An 18,988-nucleotide genomic window follows, 5' to 3' on the forward strand; every position below is an offset into this window, starting at 1 on the left:
CAGTCAAACGTTTTCGGCTTAACTTAAGCCCTCATCAGGAATCTGAAAATATGTATAAATTGCAATAAATTTAAACTTTTTGAAAGTAGCCTAACTATAACTAACTGACTATAAGCATCAAGAAACACGCAACGATTATAAGCAATAGTATGGAAAACAGACAGACGGAAAACAAATTACATTAGGAAAAGGCAACTAGAAAAAGAATTAACTAGAAAAAAATTTGCACCACAAGGTGCGTGATACATCTAATAAATGTTGAGGAGAATGGATGCGCCTCCCGCAAATAATTGTTTGTTTAAATTTGGATTACAGCGTATATGTTGAGATTTATGAGTAACTGAAAGTAACTAGTAACTGTAACTAGTAACTGTAACTAGTAACTGTAACTAGTAACTGTAACTAGTTACATTTTTGAAATCGGTAACTGTAACGGTAACTCAGTTACTATTTTGGCCAAGTAACTGTAACTGTAACTCAGTTACTTTTGAAAGTAACTTTGCCCACCTCTGGTAGCCTACCTTTTTCGAAAGTAGGCTACAGTGTTAGATTTTATCTTTTCATAAAATTCACTACATGTCAAATCAACATTAATTTTGCAAGTGAGGAGAGCTTTGACATGCTGTTCTAGCATTTGGCCTCTGTCATCAGACCACATATTGTTCATAATAGAAAAAAAAGGTTCAACTGGTGCTGATGTCCCAAGCAAACAAAACACAAACTCGACAAGGTTTTGAAAGTTTGGAATGGTTATGTTTTTGTTAAAAGTTTACTTTTGTTCAAGAGATGTCGTTGCATTTTGCCATGATTCTTTCCTCTCACTCTTAGACATCTATTTCTTTACCAAAACGTGCTCATCGAAAAAGAAGTCGATGTTGATCATTTGCTTCTGAAACATTTTGTTGATATTTTCCGTAGACCTACTTGAGAAAGAATTGTTTAAGATGACTAGCTCAAGAATTTTATTTTGCAAATCTCAAATTGAAAACTCCGGGACAAATTGGTTAACCGGGCGAGACAACGGGACAAGGCCTTAAAATCGGGACTGTCCCGGCTAAACCGGGACGTATGGCAAGCCTATTATAACATAGCATGATGCCCTTCTTTGCATACCGGACACTTGTATGCTATTATTACTCAACACATAGTGAGCTGATAGATTAGCATTATCGCTATATCTTATCTTAAAACTTGAAAAAAAATTGGCCTTTTAGTAAACAAAAGTGCCCTTTTTTCGTAATCTTGCCCCCCCAGTCAAAAATCGTTCCGGCGCCCCTGAATGTGACATCGAGTCAGACTGCGCTCCCCTCTAAGCCAGCCAGTGGTGCCAGATGTCACCACTGTAGCGGATTAAAACTCATCTGCTACAGTGCTTTTATTATATATATACTTGCAAGGGCGCGGGAAGTAGGGGTGCTCAAGGGGCTTCAGCCCCCATAGAGCTAATTCAGCCCCCCTGAAATTTTGGATAATTGCTTCAGCCCCCCCTAGAAAGTTCTGATAATTTAAGGTACATAACATATTTTCAGAAAATTATTCGAGCAAGAATTGCTACGATGATTCGATCGAGTTCCTATTACGTGTGATCGCGCTCATCATTCGAAATAAAGAGTCGTCAATCACAGGGAACTATACCTCGCAGTAGCGGTTCCAGCCACCCTCCCTACTAACACGGCGTTCCATCGTTTATTGGACATCATTCTGCAATATTCACTTTACACTTACAGCATAGAACAGCAAGATATCTGGTTGTTATAACGGAGTGCAGGCCAAACTTAAAGCATTACGCCTTGGATCGTTATACATTCACTGCAGTAATCATGCTCTCGATTTGATTTTGCAAGACGTTGTAAAGGAGGTGAGGCTTATTGCCGATGCCTTAAACTTCGTTCAAGGCAGTTGTAATTCGTGAATGGTCTAAACGTAAATCTTTATTCATGTCGTTTCTTGGTTCCGATGAAGTTGCCTGCAATTTTCTGGGTTTGTGTCCTAGGCCTACTCGTTGGTGCGTTCGTGCTTCTGCCCTCGTTCGTGTTGTTAAGTGCTACCCTACCCTGTTGCAATGTCTGACCGACATGACAGAAGATAGTGCAATGGAAGGAGACGCACGTGCAAGGATAGCCTATTTAGCTTGGTAAAATAAGCACACACGATGCGGCTTTATTTTGCGATTACCTGCAGGGGTGAAGTTTTTCAGTTTGCAGAAGCCGTCGCTAGACAGCTCCAAAACAAGAAGATCTCCGCTTCTTCAGCTTTGGATCCATCACCAGTTTCCGCGAACGGATCAAAAATCTCAGAAAAGATAAATCCGTTTCCAAGCTTATGGAAGCAGCGAACGTCCCAGCGTCTGCCAATAACCTAAAGACGCCAAAGGATCTCCGAGTGAGCAAAACTCCAGCAAAATTTTGAAACACAGAGGAATCGGATGCTTTGTCGTCTGCGGGAGAAGGAGCGTGGAAACGGCAATACATCAAAGCCCTTGAGTTGTTCAAGCTGAGCTTGATCGAAGATTCGACCAGGTGGATCTGCTTACAGCAGCCACCAGAGAAAAGGCCCTTCTGAGCTGTGCAAACGGTGAGGAAGGATCTGATACTGAGATCAGCTTACCGGATGCCATCAGAAAAGATCGCCTAAAACGGAACTTACCTTGCTTAGCGATGCTGTAGGCTATAGCCTAAGTGGAAAAACCGCAAACTCCGTTCAAAAGGTTGCCGAGATACTATCGGGTAGTTACTTTAAAAAGTCGAAATTCTGCCACTAAACTTGACTAGAATGAAACCGCCAACCAATCATAAGCTACGGTTTAAGTGACGTAAAAAATGGCGAAAAAAAGATGATAGAAAGCAAATTAAGTGATGGATTTTTTGTCAGCTGGTTGGCTTAGGGGTTAGGGCTAGAAAGTAGTCATTTCATTTCATCGGGTTCGATTCCCACCACTGCTATTGCTCTTTTTCTTCTGTGATTACCAAATAAAGTTCAAAACAAGCATTAACTCTCTGGATGAGTGCTAGAAGGGTTACAATTGGACGGTAGCCTCTTATAACATGTTCTGATTGGTTGGCGGTTGCATTGTAGTCATTCGCAGTGGCAGAATTTCGACTTGTTAAAGTGGCTACCATACTATCGCAACTAAACGCTCCAACACTGATCTTTTCAAAGAAACGTGTAAATTCGTGGAGCTCTGCCTTTGCCTCCCGGTTTCAGCTGCATCATCAGAAAGTTCTTTTTCTGCTCTAAGACGCCTGAAAACGTGGTTAAGAAGCTCAATGACACAATACAGACTTACTCATCTTGCGTTGATGTATGTCCACCAAAACATTTTGAACACTGTCGATGTCAAAAAGCTCACGACACAGTTCATATAGAGAAAAACCTGAGCAAAAAGCAATCTTCGGAAGAGTGTGAGAACTCATTTCCACAAACTGTCGTTTTCACATCACTTTCTAATTTGTTCGTTTTCTTTTTAATTTCCTAAACAGCTGCTTTGTTGTTGCCGTTCTTCGTTTCTTACAACTTACAATGTGTGTGTGTTTGGCGTCGTTTTACACACAGGAGTGACCTATAAAAGTTTCTACCAGTTTTAAACGTTCTCCCACATAAGGGGGGTCTGGGGGGCGAAGCCCCCCAGAAGCTTACAACACTAATGGCAGCTTCAGCCCCCCTAGAGAAAAATAGTTCCCGCGCCACTGTATACTTGCTACTTTCAGAATTATTTTTGCTATAATTTATTAAAATCCAAAATATCGATAAATATGAATGTTTTAGACATTATTTTGGAATTATAATGTCAACGCTCAAAAGTAGGTAGCCTATACAAAACGTAACGTGTTCACTTTTTGATCGATCGGTATTCCAACACAACCGCTGGCTTGCTAGCAGAGCATGCTTTCAGAAATTCAGTTGCTGAGCAATGCAAGTGATTCGTGGTTGTGCAATTGAGTGCTTTTCAAATTCCCGTTATTGTAATGCTTTGTGATGAGTAAATAAATTATTGATCATAGACTTGTTACAAAAAAATCTCTTTTTAATAATTACTGTAGTAATGTTCACTTAAATGATACATAGCCTACATCATTCATTCATTTATTTATTTTTCGTCATTAACGCATCCCGGACAAAAAAGATAGCCTACTACTAAGTACAGTAACTACAATAGTCGATATAGGCCTACCAGCACGTTAATGAACGGGAAAAGGTGGCAAAACCTTCAAAGGTTTAAAACGTGCCTGAATAGTAAATCATGTAGTAGCCTGTCTGTCTGTAGCAGTGACGTTCGGTGGCTTAAACCGTTGGGAAAGCAACTTGGAAATATGCTGCAGCAAGGCAGTATGCACGAAGGGCGTAACCGTCGGGCGAAGCCCGAAAGGCGTGTTGCCGAAGGCAACACTTCCAGCGGGGGGTCTGGGGGGCCTCCCCCAGAAATTTTTGAAAAACACTTCCAATTTGGTGCGCTCTGAGAGCATTTCCAAAACAAATCAAAAATAAAAATCTGTCAAATTGTGCTTCGCCTATGTCGTGATCATACATCCATTTAATGTTTAGAAGTCATGAACAATCTTAATTTTAACGTTGCAGGACCAAAATCCTGTGTTAGACATGGAATAATAGTTGTCTAAATGTTTAATTCGTCATGAATGTTCATTCTCAGATATTCAGTTAAGCCTACACTACAAAAACTAACACTTAGGCCTAAACATTACAACCGCAAGCAATTTGCACAAAAAGCTGGATAAGTTTGCCTCCTGCCTATAGAAGCTTAACAAACTAAATATTGCATCCGCACCTGAACGTTCATTGGCGAAGAAACGTTATATCAACGCTGTAAAAAGGGCAAAGGCATGGCTATGAAAGCTAGTACAGTAGGCTAAAGTACATGGCGAGGAGACATCAAAAAACAGCAACAAGCTTTTTGGCATTATGATGCTGTGCGTGTACCGTGACGAGAGACCATTCTGACGAGTTAGTCTAGTCGCTCTAGCGAATGTACGCATTAACGTCACTGGGAAAGCACAACTAACCTACCATAACCATAACACATCTGATTGGCTAAGCAGCTGGTGACGTTTTGCAAAACGAGTGAGGATTGGATGAAACGAAGGCGTTTTTTGACATTTTTGAATCTGGGAAAGCAAGTTTGATAGTTGCTTACCTGGAGCCTCAGTGATTGTTTCTGACAGAAGCGTTTGCGTCAATTGGCATTTATAGGCAAGACATGCGGTTTGGTGAAGACTTAGACTACTCACAAACGTTACGAGTAATTCTAGTCACGAATACAGTAATTTTCAAGTTAAAATAGACGTGACAAAAATAATAAGAAGTTAAACCTAGAATTCAGTTATTATATTTTGCATAGTTTTTGCTAAGGTAAGCACTGCTTTCCTTGCTTTCCCTCACCGATCGTCACTGGTCTGTAGCTTAGTTGGCACGGCCACAACACCCAAAAAACAAACAGAAGCACACATGTAGCAATAAATGATAGATAGAGAAAGAAAACCGGACATAAAAGAAACCCATCCTCAGGCAAAATCCCGTTTCGATGTGGCCCAGGAGAGCAAAGTGTTGAGCTCTTTCTATGGTCAGACTGCACATCACGCAGTAGCTTACGATGCAGGGTTGTCAGACAGCTTTTGAGAAAAAGAGCCAAACAATGTGGAAAAAAGGGCCAAACTGGGTAAAAAAGAGCCAAATTGTTCAATAATGTTAATAACGTTGCTAATAAATCATAATAACGTTAACAACGTCAATAACGTTACAACATTACAACAACGTAGTCTACAAGAACAATTCCAAATCTTCATTGTCTACAGTGTTTCCACTCGAATCTTTGGCATTGCCATAAACATTGTCAGCTAAACCAGAGATATAAATACAGAGATAGGCAAAGTGGCCAATTCGTAAATCGATGTTGAAAAATGATGACGTCACCGTCACGGTGCGTGGATATGGATCAACAGCGATAAGGGAAAGGCTACGAGGCATTCAGTACAGTATTTCCGATTTCGGAGTTCACTTAGTTCACGTTTTGAAAACGAAGGTTATAAAAGCATACGATATATTTTAGGCTGTAGGAAAATGGAAGTTTTATCTATGTTCCAATACGTCTTGGCTCACACGTTTTGTTCAAACAAATGGCATGTTGTTTGACAAAAGAAAAGGCATTCGATAATTCCAATCATGCCATTAACTGATAATCTCAATCCTTTAAAGGTTTGGTACTGCTATTTTGCATTCATCAAATGCTGGCATTTGCACAACAATCTAACCTCTTAGTGTAATTTATTATGTTAAGAATCGATTTCGCTATAGTAATAGCATCTTCAGCTAGCACATGTAAAAAAGAAAATTTGAAAAATACGTAAAATGAACAAATAAAGCAAACTCCGATGTTATCAACACGCATAAAATTATATTTTAAATAGATGGTTACATAATATTTAAAATCAAAACCTGCAAGCCTAAATCTTAACTGGTGTTCTCCCACGATTACCAACAATATACTGGTACAAAATGCAAGAAATACATTATCCTTATCATCCATCTAGTAAATTACAACAGTTTAAGAAGGCGAATACAAAGAAAAACGCAATTTAGTTTCAGTCCATTGCCGTAAGTTTACATTGATAACACGTCAATAAAGAATAAGTGTGAATGGGCAAGGACTAAGATTGAACACGCTCTTGGGTTTTTTGACCTATGTAGGGCAGGCTACAATACAGTTTTGAGTGACTAGTGGCGTTCGTCGTTCATGAGGTGTCAACATAGAAAAGTGGTCCATATCGGATATTTTTTTAAATATGGTCCATGGGCCAAAAAGGTTGAGAATCACTGCTCTACATCAGGGCCGGATTTAGCTGATGGGGGGCCCGGGGCATTTTTAAATCGGGGGGCCCCCGTGCAAAAACATTTTTGACGTCTTTGGAATGAATAGCATTTGGAAGAGCAAGGATATAAAATTAGAAACAAAAAAGAAGCTGATCAAAACTATAATATTCCCAATTGCAACTTACGGATGCGAAACATGGACAATGAACAAAACAAACAGAAGAAAGATTGACGCATTTGAATTGTGGTGTTGGAGAAGGTTACTGCGTGTTCCTTGGACAGCCAAAATAACAAACGAGAAAATTCTTGAACAAATTAAACCGGACATATCCCTAGAAGCTAGAATCGTCAGGCAGAAGCTTTCATATTTTGGCCACATAATGAGAAGCAAATCAATGGAAAAAGACATCATGCTTGGTTTGGTGAGCGGAGGAAGAGGAAGGGGGTGCCCGGAAACAAGATGGCTTGACACGATTGTAAATGACAGTGGCATGGGAGTGCATGAATTGAAGGAGGCTGCGTGGGATCGAGAGATGTGGAGAAAGATGACGTATAGAGTGACCGAGAGTCGTAAACGACTGAACGGATGATGATGATGATGGGCAAGGTTTGGTCAGATATGAATTTATTTTTTCTAATTGCCTTGGAAACTTGAGTGTCTGCATTTATCTGTTCATGCCAATTATTAAGATACGGCAAAAATACACCTTGCAATCGTTCAAGTCTGGCATCAGTAGTTGAATAATATGGTTTTTTCGGTTTCCGGTTTGAATACTAAATTAGATCGTAGGCTAGCCTACTTTCATTTCATCAAACGTTATATAAAGGTATTTCTCAAAATCTTTGTATGAACGACTTTGATTTTTTAATGCATCCAGAATATGATTGTTGAATGTCCCGGTTTGGTTTTGATGCACATGACGATAATCAAATAAAGTACGTTTTGATGGCAAGCGCAAAACTCCACGAAGTTGATCCGAGTTGATCATATGCAGAGGAACTTTTTAACTGCAGGCTGAGAGCAAATCGGATAATCTCAGGATGATATTTTGTTTTACAATTCTTTTGATTAACTTCAAGTTGACTTTCAAAAAATATTTTTTGAAAATTAGTCAACATTGTAATACATTGTATGCTTTGTAATATACAATGCAATTAGTGCCAATGACCGGCTTTGTTGTAATACCGGGACACATCTTTGCTGGAAGTGCTTCTAGTTCTGTGATTTGGGCACCAAGCTTGTAACAGAACATTGTGTCCTGACTGTCCTCAGACACTTTAAAATGAAAGTTAGACACACTAAATTTGTATTGTAATGTTGAGATATTTACAATAAGAACAAGGTCATTCTTTTGAATTGAAATATAATCTGCATGTTCTTGAAATTGCTACCCAATTCGTTTTATCCTGTTAAAAGATTTCTTGACATCTCCAATGTTTTCATGTATTGATGGTGTAATACTGTAATTCGGTCTCGGACCAATGTTAGACGCATAGTGGATAGCCTACAGCAGCTTATCGCCGGTTCTCTGTGGCAAGTTTAAGCATGGGACGGCACCAAACTTCAAAGATTTACTGCTACTTTTGGAATTTATTATTATGTCCTCTGCATTAAAGTGTTTCTCACAAATTCCAGCATTTCTTTTGTGAAAAACTTGTTTAATATTATCTCTTGGATCACGTTCATCTCTGTACTTAAGTATGACATTCTTCAAAACTTCATTATGCCACACTTTGTACTTCCCTTTCGCATAAACATTGACAGTTTAAATATAGAAAAACCTTTTTATTTCTATCCGTGTGACACTGAGGGATTGGGCGATTCGAAGCTGGCATTTATAATCTAATAAATAACTGCAAATAAATAGTATAATGATAACATTCCTGAAATTATAAAACAAATATGAATGATTATAACAACAAAATTCATAACTGTAAAATACACCACAATTCATAACCTAATCTTGTAAATGGCAAAAGAACTACCATGCCCAGGCCATGACTAAGTATTTAGCCAGGTAGTTTAAAAACTGAAACTCTTGCTAAACCTGCATTTTGCTTCCTACATATACTCGCAAAATAATCAATAAATCCAAAAGGGCTACCGTAATCTGCTAGGTTTATTGCCGACTGGTCAATAATACATACGGTAACTTAGCTTGATAGCAATTAAGTTATCTACCATATTTAATTTTCCAATAGACGAATATTAATGCAAGCTCTACAAAACTGAATTGGAACCATCAAATTCCATGGAACTTCCTCACTAAACCTGTAAACCTCTGGTAAACTGCTTGAAATTATCACGTTTTGCAGTTTGCGGGCATCGAGAGCTGCCGCTTGATCCCTATCCAGTCAACCGTGACCGCTTTTCAACATCGCCGCCTGTTTAAAGCGTATGCGGATTCTATTGCCTATCTCTTGTATTTATATCTCTGGCTAAACGCTGTCTAAAAAATCGTAATAATACTTTTCAGTCTCAATTTCCGAAAGACATTTATTTAAATAGCTAGTTTGATAGTATGTGCCAACTGCTTCCAAAAAAAGCCAAATATTGAAAACAAAGGGCCAAGGGGCCAAACAACTTTTTTGGGGGCCAACGACCTCTAAAAAGGGCCAATCTGGCAAGCCTGTTACGACGATTGAGGAATTTAGACAGCATGAATTTGACGACATGAAAAGGAATTATTTAATTATGACGACATGAATTTAGCTTTATTCGCTGACGACATTTTAATATTGATTGCTTTCATATTTGACGTTCTTATGAAAAGTGTTCAGCTCTGTTCGACACTAAGACTCTTTCCTGTTGGACCATTCCTTTCAGACCTTGCATTGCCTCCTAAGAAAATTTTCCACCAGATTTTTCTTGTATTATTTTGGCATTAAGACCTTTTCACAGTCTGACAACCCTGATTACAATGCTTATTTTATCTTGTTTGAGTTTGGCTTATTTTTGGCCTTTTTTCTACCTATTTGGCCTCAATTTGGCCTTTTTTCTTGTTGAGTTTGGCTATTTTTGCAAATTTCAGTCTGGCAACCCTGCTTCACACTGTTATCCTGGCTACTTTGCAGTGTTGTTCAGGATCCGGATTTTTGGAGTCTGATCCTGCCGGATTTGAAGAAATTTTTCGGATCCGGATTGGATTCAATTTTTTCCAAGCTGGATCCGGAGCCGGATTATCCGAATCCGAATCTGTTTAACTTTGTTTCATCATCAACAGTATCATAGCCGATGCGGCCTTTGATGAACTAGATGCTCAGTTCGTAAATTTCTCCAGTGTTCCCTTTGTCGCGCAGATCCGAATCTGTTTAACTTTGTTTAGTTACGTTTTAATAAATTGAATGACATAAATTCCATGTAGTTGCTGTTCTACGTTTCAGGGAAGCTAGCCTCCTTAGATCTGGCAGCACTAGTCTGATACCGATGTACGGGACTCGCCACTCGCAGTCTGTCGCAGTCAAAGCAGCAGAGGTAAACCGGCAACTAAGCAAAGGCAGGCACGCCACGCTAAGAGGTTGATGAAAGTAGCCTACCTCGGTACTAGAAAGTGCTGGCCGGTGCCCAGCAGAAGCTAAAAAGTTTACCATAGTAGATCTCCTGTTTCTGTGCAGTATAGGCTACTATTATGCTTTTGACTTGACATTTTAGATTTTATTCACATTATCAACTGTTAATGCTTTACTTGTACTCAACTCTTTGTTTAGGTCTGAGGAAGAATAGTTTTCTGAACGACTTACATTTCTGTATGGTTCATGGAAGTGAGCATGTGATTAGTGACAATTTATTATACACTGATCTTATAATGACATAATTTGTATCATTTTATTCAAAAACAGTATGCTTTTGATAAGTGTGTGCAACTGTGCATGCTTACACTGCTATTTTCTTTGTTTTGTTATTGTCGTTTATTGTTATGTTTCAGATTGATTACTGGTAAGCTGAGTGCTACTTTAATATCAGTATAAATTCATTATGCTGCCATTGAGACAAGGATGGTAGGGACAGGGTAAGAAAAAAATGTTAGTGTAACATATGTCTGCTATAAGTATAATGCTAGTTTTCGGATATTCGGATCTGGATTGGATATTGCTTTTCCTATTATTTTTGGATCAGGATTGGATTCGGATATTTCTAAAAAATTTCGGATTGGATTGGATTATCAAATTTCAATATCCGCACAACACTACTACTTTGGCATAAGACCAGATATGTGAGGTCTAGGGTAGACTTGAATGAAATGAATAGCCTACTGGCTTAAGCTACTACAGCAGTAGGTAGCTGTAGCTGAGTTTTGGTGTTCTTTAATTTTAGTCGCAGTTTTTGCCCGTTTGTGTTTAAGAGCTACCTTTAACAAGTTAATAGCTGTTTATGTGCTAATAAATTTCATACAAATATTGCCCTGAAAGTGTTTCCAGAAAGCACTATAATCCATTATTTGAGTGCAATTTGCAAAAATTGTCCGAAGGGGCATGCCCACGGGCCTCCCAAAAATACACGTGCCTTCGGCACACTCTAAGGTAACCCCCCCGCAAGTTTTATTGCTTTGCTTGCTCAACCCACAAGGATACGCCACTGATAACTCCTGGACCGTTACACCGGCCTCCTGCTTATTAAGCTCACGATTAATAGGCCCTCCCACTTCTTAAACTCAATTAGGTCCCTCCGGAATTAATTTAATTCATTCCTATGATAAAAAAAAAGCGCTTAATACTTTCTTGCATTAATTCTAACTTCATAAGCCCAAAAACGGTACCTGTTGCCCTGTTGGCCAACAATAATATGCATACTTTTGTTTTTCAATCCGTTTTAAATCTACATTTAAATCAACCGCTGTATCTAATTGTATCTTTTAATTGACATCTTGTGCAGTATGTAACTAATTACAAACAAAAAATATTTTTCCTATTTAGTTGTATTTAGTTCTATTTAGTTGTAATATTTAATATCTTTTCAGAATTATCGATTCTTTACTGGTTGCATGTTTTTTCAGACCTTCTGATGATCCGTTAGGTGAAACAATTTGTAAAGGCTTCAGATACTAATAACTATATTTGATTTTTCCTATTTATGTATTTATCTTTAACTAATTTTTCCATGCTTTTCAGGGGATGCAACCTAGTTCGTACCCTGAACAGTTCGTACCCTGAAACAATCGAGAGAAAAAATTAAAACAAGCGGAAGTCGCTGATTGCAGTTTCCGCTAACCGTAACCCTCACCCTAACGCTAACCCTCGCTGATCGCAGTTTCCACAAACATATTTCCGTAGTTTCCGAAAACCCTTACCCTAACCTTAGAGTAGGCTAATCTATGCTTTAACCCTAACCCTCACTAATCGCAGTTTCCGCAAACATTTTTCCGCAGTTTCTGTTAACCTTTGCTCATAACCCTCGCTGATTGCAGTTTCCGCAAACATTTTTCCGCAGTTTCCACTTACCCCAACTCTAACCATAGAGTATTCTATGCTCTCTAACCCTAACCCTCGTTGATCGAAGTTTCCGCAAATATTTTTCCGCTAACCCTAACCCTCGAGTTGTTTGAGGAAACTCCGATCAGCGACTTCGGCTTTGTGCTATTAAACTGCAATCAGCAACTTCGGCTTTTTTCAATTTTTTCTCTCCATCTTTTCAGGGTACGAACTGAGGGTACGAACTGTTCAGGGTACGAACTAGGTTGCACCCCTTTTCAGGTATTCAGGATATTGTTTGTAGCAGTTTTACTTCAATCTATCTTTCGTTGTTGTCTGTGAATAGACTGCTACTGTTTGGAAGACACTTTAACATGCAGATATCCAATCCATGGACTTCTGTCCAATCCAACCACGAACCAATTAGATGTTATGTTGTCTGTCCAATTGTTGACCATTCCAGCATTGAGCCAGAGATTAGATTATTACTTTGAGCTTTATCTGGTTATCTGGAAAAAAGAGCTATAGCAGAGGTGGGAATCAAACCCACGTCAATGTAGGCCTAATGACTACCACCGCCCTAACCCAATGCGCCAAGTCAACCGATGGCAAAGGATTGATTTAAATTAGCTATAATTTGCGTTTTTCTATTATTCTTCCCAAACGCAACTTTCATGACGTCATGAACAGCGTAGCTTCTGATTGGTTCGTGGTTTATTAGAAATCTGCTTGTTAAAGTGCCTACCCTAGCAAACTATGTAACCTATTTCAAAGGGCTAAATGACAATCAAAATGCAATACAATACTGAATACAAGATAATAATGCGTGGTAAACATTCAATGCGAAGGTTGGGCCAGGACTTCAGCCGACAGCTTTGTGATCCTGAGCTTTGTGGTAGGCTACTGAGGGCGATTCTTGCGTCACTTTTGATATCCAGGCTTCTTTGTCTTTATTCCCAAGACCAGGGGTCAATCTTAACTTTTTTTTTCATTAGCCCACCGGACTAGTTGCTCCCCGTTTTCACTAGCCTGCACGATTTTTCACTAGTCCGACCAGTTTACTGACTTTTCACTTGTCTGATGACGTATTAACCCTTTCAGTGCGTGTACCCGGTGTTACCGGGTATAGCAACATGTCGGTGAAATGCGTGTACCCGGTAATACCGGGTAGGCAGTTTAAACCATGTTAAAACTAGTTATTGACATGCACGCGCCAGCCTGGCTTGTTTCTACGCACTAGAAGTTATTTGTAGCTGTTTAAAAACGTCAAACTTTAAAATGTCGGGGAGCAATGTGCGAGGTAGTCGATTCAATACGGAGGACGGTAGGTCAGATTTTTGCTGACACAGACAGCGAGGACAAATTTGATATTGCTGGTAGAGAAGTTTCGTTTCCGCATGTTGACTATGACAGCCCGGGGAATGATTGGGAATGTGATTTGAATGATTTTTATGATTTACATTTTGACGATAGATCTATGGATGTGTCTTCCGATTATGATGAAGAGGGTGGTCGTGTGAGCCTCTGGGCCGAGGGTCTATCCTTTTACCACCCCAGATTTACGATGTTCCCGGACTATACTGGAAGGCTACTAGAGAGCAGCCAGTCTTTGGTTTCATCATCCATGACACGCAGACCTTCCACTTCATTAGATGGCTTGAAGATGGAACAGTCATTGATGTTGTGGTCTGCGGTCTGTTCCTCGGCACCACAGTCACAGGAGGAGGAAGAAGCCGTTCCCCGTTGGTGCATGGTTGAGCGGAAAAGCCCGACGCCCGTACGGAGACGGTTGAGGCGCACCCATGCCTGTCTTGGTAGCCTTAGGCCGATGGGGCGTGTGTCGGCGTCGGGGCTGAACAAATAGAATCTGGTGGCGCTTGACTTCCATTCAGAACTCCATTTATGGTCCGCCCAAGTAGCCGCGTTTATGGTCCGCCCAAGTTTGCCCTGACTGTCCAAGCCAGCCAGGCCTGCATGCAGTTATCTGCATGCAGGCCTGCATTGCAGATCTGCATATCTGCATTAGGGTTTACCACATAAATTTGGATTATTCTGGAGCTGCACCCAGGGCCGGATTTAGCTGATAAAGGGGGGGGCAAGGGCAGTTTTAGATCGGGGGGCCCCCATGCAAAAAATTTCTTAGCTCAATCGGCGCGAAAAACCACCTCTACTTGTACAGTAGCAGTAATCCAGCACTGCACAGCATTTTGCAGAAACTTCAAAGCCCGAAAAAACACAAAATTGCATTTTTTCTACGTCGGGGGTCCCTTCAAAAGGGGGCCCCGGGGCACCTGCACCCTCTGCCCCTTCCCTAAATCCGGGCCTGGCTGCACCTGATGAAATAAACAGAGATTCATTAGACGTAAAGCCTGCGAGTAATTGTCCAAACCAAATTATGCTCTCACCAAACTCAACAGCCTGAAGTTTGTACTGTGAAAGAAAGCAAAAACATTTATTGAAAAGCATTAGCCTGTGTGATAGAAGACCACAATCACTATGTAGCCTACAAACTATATATAACTATTTTTAATGTAGCTTTCATTTTTTACATGGTATTCTATGGTTCTTTTTGTCCGTTTTGTGTATTTTTATCCATTTTCAGTAAACAACAATTGACATTCCAACAACATTTTACTAGAAAAAAACTTTTTTTTACAGATTTTCTAAAAATTAAAGCATCTAAAATGGCTGCCACGAAGTCACGTGACACTCTATCTGTGTAAAATTTTAAAATTTTCCTTTGTTTTATTAGTTCAACTTTTTTTAAATCTAAAACACAAAAGAAATTTTCAAAAAGCTCTAATAGGAGCTTATTTTTTTCACATTTATTATGAAATGCATAGTTTTTTCTAAACTTTTTTTTTTTAATTTATTCCTTTTTTTACCAGTTTCATTTTTTAAATGTTATTCAGTAATTGATTTTGTTCGTTTTGTGTATCTTTATCCATATTTAGTAAGCAAAAAGACTTTCTAACTACATTTCATTACAAAAAAAACGTTTTCTTCACAAATTTCACAAAAATGAAAAAATCCAAAATGGCTGCCATGACGTCACGTGACCATCTAACTGCGCAAAACTCTAAAATTTTGCCTGTTTTTATTAGTCCAACCTTTTTTAAAATCTAATACACAAAAGAAATTTTCAAAAAAGCTCTTGTAGTACTTTTTGCACATTCATTTGAAAATGCATATTTTTTCCTAAAAAAGGGCTTAGCACAGGGACTAGACATACCTATAGCAGCGAAAGGGTTAAGATAAGTGTTTTGGCTTAGACTGAAACTAACTAAAGGCTTTCAGATTTCAGTACGCACAACAGAGCAACAATACGCACAAAATACCTTCTCGTACTACAGACGCAAACAGTGCAATTTTAAAACATAGCCAATTTTAAAACATTTCACTAGCCAATCGGACTAGCACTGCAACATTTATACTAGTCCGAGCAAATTTTCACTAGCCATTGGCTAGCGGACTAGCGTTAAGATTGAACTCTGAAGACAGTTGAAAATCCTTGTTCACAGCGATACGTTGTTGAAAATGATGTCAGGATATTTAATGCCCATGTGGTTAATGTTGGTGCATCCTGGAGTTTGCCTATCCAGAAGTGTTCCAAGCCTTTCCCCTTGAAATCAAGTTTCAACGCTTCGTTCATTCGGAGAGTGATAAGTTCTTCTTTGGCCGGAGAGTCGTCATCATCCACCTGCTGGCAGTCATCACATGTGAAGGCAGGGTTCGATCTTAGCGGTAGTCCGCTAGCCAATGGCTAGTGAAAATTTGCGCGGACTAGTAAAAATTTTGCAGAACTAGTCCGATTGGCTAGTGAAAATATTCGCCGGTAAAAAGTTTTGGTTTACAAAATGGCGATCGGCGACGTCACTCTGAAATACTGCAAACGAAGAAGGCGGCAAAGTCGGTCGACTGAGCACGTGACTACTTTTTTTCTCGCATTTTCGCTAGACACGAGCGTGGTAGTAGTCAGCAGCACGGAGAAGTCAGCATCCCAGCAAGCAGCAGTTAGCGAAATTAACGTTTTTTTGTTGATATATTGTGATCAAATGCTGATTCAACGTTACTACAAAGTGTCTAATGCTTAGTGTTAGCTGGGTAGTTATCGCTATTGAGGCTTCTTTGGATTGCTACCTTGTCGTAGTTGAAGAGCTCGTGTGCCTCCGTGACCTAGAAGGTGTTTTTGTGCGTATTGCTGCTCTCTTGTGCGTACTGAAATCTGAAAGCCTTTAGTTAGTTTCAGTCTAAGCCAAAACACTTATCTTAATACGTCATCAGACAAGTGAAAAGTCAGTAAACTGGTCGGACTAGTGAAAAATCGTGCGGGCTAATGAAAACCGGGAGCAACTAGTCCGGTGGGCTAGTGAAAAAAAAAGTTAAGATCGACCCCTGGAAGAGCTCAGTGCACCATTGGAGACTAGCCGTGTCCAAATTCGGAAAGTAGTTGTCCATCTTCTTGGCTAGCTGGCCTAAGTGGTCAGCTATGTCCTCTTTCAACGCTGCTGTCAACTCAACTCCAATGCCTTCGAGGTACTTGTCGAGCGTCTGAAACTGCGCCACTGTGGCTTTTCCAACTCGCTTGCAACTTAACCTTTGCGATAAATGCTGATACGGCTACTTTGGTGTCAATCACAGTTACATTCTTGCCTTGAATTAAAAGATTGCCTTTGTTCAATTCACCAAAGATATCAGCACAGCTGGGAATTTCACTGTTGGTTAGAGAAGTATTCAGCTTAGTCGGACTTCTTTTCTATCAGAAAAACATGGACAGCCTCACAAAATTCGACCAAGCTGGTTATCACGTTGCCACAAGACAGCCATCGTAGCCTACTTCTGAGTGGTACAGTAATGCTTTGTATCTTTCTCCCATCTCCTTGCATAGTTCCTTTAAAAGACGGTTGTTCAATTCTTTCGCTTCTATAAAGTTCACAACCTTCACTTGCTTCACTGTTTCCAAATCGGGTCTCGTTACCCCCCAAAAATAAGCAAATTACCCCCTGGGGGTAATTTACCCCCAGGTTGGGAACCACTGCCTTGGAGATACCAGCCTAAGAAACATCGCACGCACCGCTGATGCAGTTGAACAAAACTATTGAATTTAGAACTTATATGGGCACTGTTTTCTTCTCTCGTCTTTTGCTTTGAAACAGAAAAAGAAAAAAATACATCATGACCGGTCAAATAGTGTTTCAGATTGAAAGACCTGAGCCGGTCAAACAGCCACTGCCCTACTGTTTTGATTAGGCTACATAGTACATATGCATCGCAGTTTTAAAACTGTTAACCCTTGGTGAATTGTTTATATTTTTTTTATTATAATACAGCATTTAACAGAATCTTATTTCCCTCTATTTTCCGCAGTAAGTGAGTAACTGGTGTATTTATTGGTGATCTCACATTTGTTGGAAGTAAAACTGTGATGGCTGGTATTATAACATCTACTGAAAAATTGATTGATGTATTCAACAAAACATGGACTGCTTATGATGAAATTAGTGGGTCAACTGAGCCGACAAATTCACCGAAGTTGCAGGAATCTATTGAAAATGTGTTATCCAATTTACTGTTTCTCTCGAAATCTGTTGAACAGTTATCAATGTTTAGTAGCAATGAAGAACTTGAAGAAGTAGCTACTTCTGATTTAAGATACCTTTTGCTTGACGCATTGACAGCAAGTCTTACATCAAAAAAGCAATGTGACGTAAAAAGCAGACCAGACATTTTACAGAAATCATTGTCATATTTTATGAAGTTTCTAAATCTTTGCTCTCATTACAACATTGGTTGTCAGTCTGAGATTGAAAATTCACTAAAAAATAGCTTAGCTCATAAAGTTACAACTCCGAGCCAGAGTAAACTTGACTTGAAAGCAATGAATGCTATTCGTGATGCTAAGATTATAAAGTTTCGTAAGTCAAAACTGCAGGCACAGGAAATCCAACAAATGGAAAACAAGTTGCATGATGAAGAGATTGCAAGAAAATATTGGATTTTGCAAATTACTCAATGGACGAATACAGCAATCGATGAAGTGGCTAGCATGAAGATGGAACTAAGTATGTTAATGAAATTTAAAGATGTTTCTAAACAAGAAATTGAAGAAGCAAAAAAACCTTTGGAGGGAAAGATGAAACCTTTTATTTTAACAAAAGATAAACTTCAAGCCTCTGTTTTTGGGGCTGGTTATCCTAGTGTGCCTACAGTTACTTTAGAAGAGTATTTTGAAAGAGAAGCTGCTGTTGGCCGACTTCCAGATCAAGCTTCGAAACCTGCCTCTGATAATGGGAAAGCAGAAAGTGAGTCAGATTCTGATGCAGATGATGGAAAAATTAAAAAACTAAGAGATTTTGATGACTGGAAAGACACTCACAGACGGGGTGCTGGAAATCGTAAAAACATGGGATAGGTGCTCTCATTGTTTTGAGAATGGTTGGTTTATAATCTAATTTTATGCATACATGCTTGGACAACTTGGATAGTGGATGCTACTAAGCAGCAATTATAGGCCAGAGGGGTTGCTTTCAAAAACTCAATTTTGCCCATTCCAGGGTTGTGTTTGGGAAGTATTTTAAAACTGGTTTATAAGTGAAAACAATTTTAATGCATTTTTACGTACCAAACAGTTCAACAAGGTTTTTGCATCTATCACTAGCTTCAAAATATATAATTTATCACAATTATATACTGTATCAGTAGGCAATGGGTTTGTTAATTACAAATTAAAAAAATGTAGTTCTGAAACGTTACTACA

The 18,988-nt window shown here is 39.3% G+C and overlaps 1 protein-coding gene across 1 annotated transcript; it reads left to right on the plus strand.

Moving 5' to 3' along the window:
- The first annotated feature begins 17,656 nt into the window (after positions 1-17,656).
- Positions 17,657-18,643, plus strand: LOC145770954 (immunoglobulin-binding protein 1-like). Its single transcript, XM_082582695.1, has one exon. It carries the CDS (start codon positions 17,657-17,659, stop codon positions 18,641-18,643), a length of 987 nt encoding a protein of 328 aa, XP_082438821.1.
- The last annotated feature ends 345 nt before the right edge of the window (positions 18,644-18,988 follow it).

This window comes from Aplidium turbinatum, chromosome 5 (assembly GCF_918807975.1).
Source record: "Aplidium turbinatum chromosome 5, kaAplTurb1.1, whole genome shotgun sequence".
NCBI classification, from domain to species: domain Eukaryota; kingdom Metazoa; phylum Chordata; class Ascidiacea; order Aplousobranchia; family Polyclinidae; genus Aplidium; species Aplidium turbinatum.